Raw genomic sequence first — 5,713 nt, 5'->3', positions numbered from 1 at the left:
CTTGCTGCTCCAAAGGGATCCATGCCTGCATTTATGGAATGCACTGGAGCAAAGCAGGGACTCCAGCTCTCAGATCACCTGTGCAGTGTGCAAGGGCTCACATTAAAATACCTTTCATTTTCAACACACAGCTAGAAATCAGAAATGAAGGGGGAAATAATCTCATTACTCTTCTCATGGCCCACAGGATGAGAAACTCTTGTTTCAGACCCAAGTTCTAATCATAATGGAAATACAAGGTTTGTGGATTTAAATTATGTTCCTCTTCCCAGTTACAGCATGAAGTTTAATGTCTGACAAATTACAAAGTGATTGGAAAAATAAGGGACTTCCTCCTTTTGTTAATAATGAAAGATACTTGATCTAACACTCTTTTCACAGTCAGGTCTAAGGTTAGCAGCAGTAACTTGCACGCTACCACACATCTCGTGGTTTTGTTGATTCAGTGAAAGAGAGAGGGTTTTCCTGTTTTCATGCACTGAATGATCATTGCAATTTACCACACCTGTTTGATGTTCTGGCTTTGTTCATGGCAGATAGCAACACATAGCTGCCCACCAGCCTTTCTCTCCCATCAAACCAAAGTCTTCAGAACCATCTCCTCCCCTGCAACTGAGTGCACCCTGTACCTTGTTTATGCTATTGATCCTTCACCAATACATGCATTAGCTTCAGCTGAAGAAGCACGCTGTAATTATTAAATGAGACAGAAAGCAAACCCAGGACTACTTTCAAGCTTAAAAGTCAAGTTTATTCTGACCACAGCTAGCTGTCCTTGCTCACAAAAGGAAAGCTTCTTTTGTAACCATGTACTTCATCTTTCTGATTCCCGTAATTTTCCACGTTTAAATTTTTTTCAACTCTGTTTGGCTTGTTAAAGTTCCTCTAATTCTATTTCCTGAATATTAAAAAGGACTAAAAATCATATTTTAATTGCCAGTTGTTCACATACATATTTAATAGAGCAGCATTAATCATAAGGCTTAGCCCACCAGCATTTTACACAAGCAGGATCCCATTCAGTTCTCCTGAAGCTTTACCTGAACAAACATGCAGTCCTTTATTTCCACAAAATGAACATTGCATTATTTCTTCTGTTCACCAAAGCTCACCGGGGTACAATTGTACAGTATGCTGGGTGATTCCTTGCTGCAATGTAGTAGGTGGAGCTCAAACTATGGACCAGATTCAGATGCTGTAACTCTACTGGCAGCACTTGTATCAAGAAAGTGAAGCAGATGCTTGCAATGCACCACTATTAGAAGAGCAGCAAGCGCTCTCTCAGAATGACAGGACAAGCTTTTTAACATAATTAGGAGCCAAAGGACATTTTTGGAAGCTAAGTCAATTGTGCTCATCTGTTTCACACTCCCAGAGGCAATCAATTCCTGTTCACTTTACTCATCTGAAAACTTCTCCCAAAAAAAGACCAAGAAATCGTGCACACAGAAATGGCAGTGCTTCAGCTCCCAAAATCAAAAGAGCTTTTTGTGTGACATGCTGCCATGAAAAGCCCCCATGAGAGACCTAAGCCAAGTTCCACACTGGTGCAGCGGGAGCCGAGGTTGTGGCAGTGTCCTGGAGCTGGGCTGGTGTTCCACGGGAGCTCCAGAGGGACTCCCAGCTCCAGCCTCCCACCTGCCCACAGCAGGAGCACAGACAGGGCAGGGCAGGGGGAGCAGGGCAGGGCAGGGCAGGGCAGGGCAGGCAGCTTCAGAAAGCAGGCATGGAGACAACGCAAGCACCGTGCTCTACAAGCAGGTCAGATTTTCAAGCACTGCCCCTGGACACAGCAACCAAAGAAAATTAAAAAACCCACTGGGTACAGCCCAAAGCCAAACATCCAAAATCCTCTCAGCACTGCACTGAACATGCACAGTGGTAACACAAAACACGTCGTTCCACGAGAACACAAGTACCTTAGTCTGTATTTTAAATACCAAATTAACTATCCCTCCCATTTCCAGCACTGCTGTCTGGAATCTGTGAATACATCCTAACAGGCCAATTAAAAGATCTCCCATTGCTAGATTTTATGTTATTTCACTGATGGTGAAAATGAGCTGAGGAAACCAACATGTAATGCAGTCATTCAGCAAGTGTATAGGCAACCTTATGCAATAATCTTTTAACTAGTTTATTAAATGTTTTTCCTTTTCAGAATAAATTCAACATCTAATGCCAAAATTTCATCAAGAACTCAAAAATCTTAGTAGCCAGTTATCAGCTGTTTAAATTGAGTTACAAGAAATAGACATATTACACATCACTAAAATTTTCACACATACACCCACACATACACACACACTTATCGGCATCCTGTTTATATTAATTTATTTTCACAAATCAATCTCCTTTTTCCTACTCATACTCTTCACATTTTCTGAAGGCACAACACCCAAATAGGCAATGTAAAATGTACTTCCTTTAGAAAAGTCTGTAGTCTCCTAAGAGAACAGTTTGGCAAAACTACGTTTGTTTAAAAACTCAAGTTCCAAAATGAGCCTTCAAAGAGCAGCAGAGAACACCAAGATTAAAAACTACTTAGGGTGTCTGCACTTTTCATATGCAACACACCACTTAACCTTTAATAAATCAGGACTTTTTCCAAGAAATTACAAAAGCAGAAGTAGTAAAATCTCTTTTTTTCTTTTTTTTTTTTTTTTAATCATCAAGTTTTAACGATGGGACAGACTCTAGGCAGAGCTCCCAGAAAGAGCCAGACCACCATCTGGCTCCATCACAGAGCAATGACAATTCACAGGCAACGAGTCTCCAACCAGCGCTCTGAAATCAAACGCTGGGCTGGCTCCATAAAAGCTCCATTACAGCCATGAACACACAGCTGTACATTTCCTCCCTCTTCCTACATAAATGTACCCTCGGACACAGACAAAGGGAAAAAAATAAATCATTTAATGCATTTTTCTATGCTTCCCTGCTATGCCTGTTACCAATCAAAGTGAAGAAATATCTTACATATCTTGTTAGCACTATAGAATATATATAATATATATAATTTTATTTTTGTTTTTGCACATGCTAATGTTTCCAATATGATAAACATCTTTTTAAATCCTGCATTTCTGATCACGCTGTAGATCCACTTCTATTTGACAGTGACTCCTGGACATACATGCCAAGACAAAAATAAATACTGCTGCGATGGCAAACGTTTTAAAACTCTTAGGACACTAATACAGTGGCACTTGAAAGACTTTTTAAATACAACGGAAAAGACAATAGTTAAATAGAAACCTGCTTTGACACAGCCATTAAACCTGCACCACACTTGCGAGATCTGCACTTGTTTCTGCAAGAGCAGCTCCTGATCTTTGAACACGTCAAATGTTGCACTCCAGCCCTCCACCCACACCCTTTAAGAAGTCCACGTTGTTATTTTTAAGCAAGCATCCCCTCCAGCTGTACATAAGCAACACTGTATTTCCCAAACAATTGAGGTAATTATAAAAATGAATATCATTTATTATTTTCTTTTATTACCATCATGTCTGAACATTAGCTTTCATACAAAAGTCTGATTTTCAGCACTATGTTTTCCAAGGGCATCCCCTCCGCACCAAGGGAGATAAAGATGTGTTAGGAATTGTGCAAGAGTTTTTGTTACCATCTTCAAACCCACTAGAACTTCATGAACACGATTTTGGTACAGAATAACTGCCTGGCGTTTTAGAGAAGGAGGAAAGGGCTTTATACATATATTTAGTTCCACTTGCGTGTCTAACCCAATTCAAAGGGCGGGTAATAAAATTAAAAAAAAAAAAAAAAATTAAAAAATAAGGAAGAACGAAATCATCACATTACTCTGTGTTACCCTTCAGCAGTCTTTGGAAGAAACCGGAGACCAGGTTGCTTTTCCCGGCTCCCTCCCTCCCCCAAGGCAGCCGGAGCGGCTCCTCCACCCCATCACAGCCGCGGCTTTCTGAGCAACGTTCTGCTGAGGTCCTTCACCTCCTCGGGGCTGCCCACCCGCTCGTAGCCCAGCAGGGCCATGGGCTGCTGGCAGTACTCCTCCACCTGCTTGATCTGCTGGTAGCTGAGCGCAGTCCTCCAGGCACTCAGCGCCTGGGTGGCGTTCCTGGCCGACACCACGAACGGCTTGGAGGAGTAGCCGGGGCCACTGGTCATGTTGAGGGCGAACTTCTCCATGTCCGGGCTGACCGCCAGGTTCACGAAGCCGTACACCTGCCGCAGGGTCTTGATGGGCTCCACCACCAGGTCCTCGTAGCGCACGGCCATGTAATTGCCCTGGAGCCAGTCGGGGGGGTGCAGAGCAGTCTGCAGGGTCTTGGCCATGCTGCTGCAGATGACCTCCATGGCACCCAGGGCATGGTAGTCCGAGCCGCCCCCCCCCTCCTTCTTCCCGCCCAGCTTGTGGCCAGCATCAAGGAAGGGCATGCGGTGGATGTGGGGGTCCCGGCTCCTCACCACCTGCAGGCTCTCCCGGATGAGGCCGTGCCGGGACTTGATGCGGGAGCTGGCCACGGCCCGCGGGTCCCGCACCAGGTGGATGACTTTGAGGTCCAGGGTCGGGTCCCGCATGAGCGGGGCGAGAACGGCCAGGTCAAAGACTCGGACGCCCTTGATGACCAGCGTGCGGTACTTGTGGCATTCCTCCTGGAAGCGGCTCAGGCGCTGCGGGGGACACTTTTTGCACACCCGGTCGTCCACCATGCCCACCACCTCCTTGCGATAGGCCGGGCAGAGGGGCGAGGAGCAGATGACCTTGTTGGTGGCCGCGCCGAAGATGCCGAGCGTGGTGAGGTTCTTGCCGGAGCCGGCCGTGCTGTAGAGCTGGAAGACGGAGAGGTCGCATCGGTACAGGGAGCTCAGCATGTCGCGGGCCGCCCCTTGCAGCGAGACGGCGTCACCGGGGTACAGCTTCTGCCAGACGTGCCACACCGGCTCGTAGAGGAAAAACACCTCGGGGTTCTGGTTGAAGAGCTCCCCGAAGAAGGACGAGCCCGAGCGCCAGGTGGTGAAGACATAGACCAGCTGCCGCCGGGCGCCCGCCGGGCCGCGGCTCCCGGCCGGCGGCGGCGGGGGATGGTGGCGGGGGGCGGCCGGGGGCTCCCCGCAGCGCCGCGGCTCCCGCCGCCACTTGTACTCCAGCAGGTTGAGCGCGGCGAGCAGCAGCAGCACCGCGTAGCCCAGGCACAGCGCCAGCGCCTTCCGCCGGCACACTTTCATGCTGGGCTGCGGCGGGGCCAACTGTTGCTCAGCGCCCCGGCGCCCCGGGGCCCGCGGCGGGCAGCAGGGCGCGCCGCCCCCGGCGCCGTCTGCCGGCCGGCCCCCCGCTCCCGGCCCGCATAGCGCAGCCGCCGCGACGGCCCCGCCGCCGCCGCCCCCGCCCCTACCCTACTTAGCAGCGGCACGGCCGCCCGCCCGCCCCGCGCTTCTCCCGCGCCGCCATCGCCGAGCGGCCGCGGGCGCAGCGCAGCGCAGCTCACGGCGGCCGCCGGGCGGGAGGAACCGCGCTCCGCCCCACAGCGCCCGCCCCGCCAGAGCGCATCTCTCCCCGCCCCGCCGAATCCCTCCCCGCCCCGCCGAGCGCATCGCTTCCCCGCTCCGCCCCCGCCGCAGCCGGACAGCCCCGGTGCCGCCGCCACCGAGGGGCGGCCCCGACCGGCGGCGCCCGCCCCGCCCCGCGCTCCGCCCGCACTGACGGGCACCGAGCCGGCCGGGCCCGCAC

At 50.5% G+C, this 5,713-nt stretch overlaps 1 protein-coding gene across 1 annotated transcript; it reads right to left on the bottom strand.

The window, feature by feature from the left end:
• Positions 1-729: 729 nt before the first annotated feature.
• On the bottom strand, positions 730-5,317 carry CHST2 (carbohydrate sulfotransferase 2). Its single transcript, XM_033069012.1, has one exon. It carries the CDS (start codon positions 5,209-5,211, stop codon positions 3,928-3,930), a length of 1,284 nt encoding a protein of 427 aa, XP_032924903.1. The 5' UTR covers positions 5,212-5,317; the 3' UTR covers positions 730-3,927.
• Positions 5,318-5,713: the final 396 nt, after the last annotated feature.

The sequence above is a fragment of the Catharus ustulatus genome, chromosome 10, assembly GCF_009819885.2.
Source record: "Catharus ustulatus isolate bCatUst1 chromosome 10, bCatUst1.pri.v2, whole genome shotgun sequence".
NCBI lineage: Eukaryota > Metazoa > Chordata > Aves > Passeriformes > Turdidae > Catharus > Catharus ustulatus.
The sequence above is the reverse complement of the archived record's forward strand: the minus strand, read 5'-3'. Positions and strand labels throughout refer to the sequence as shown.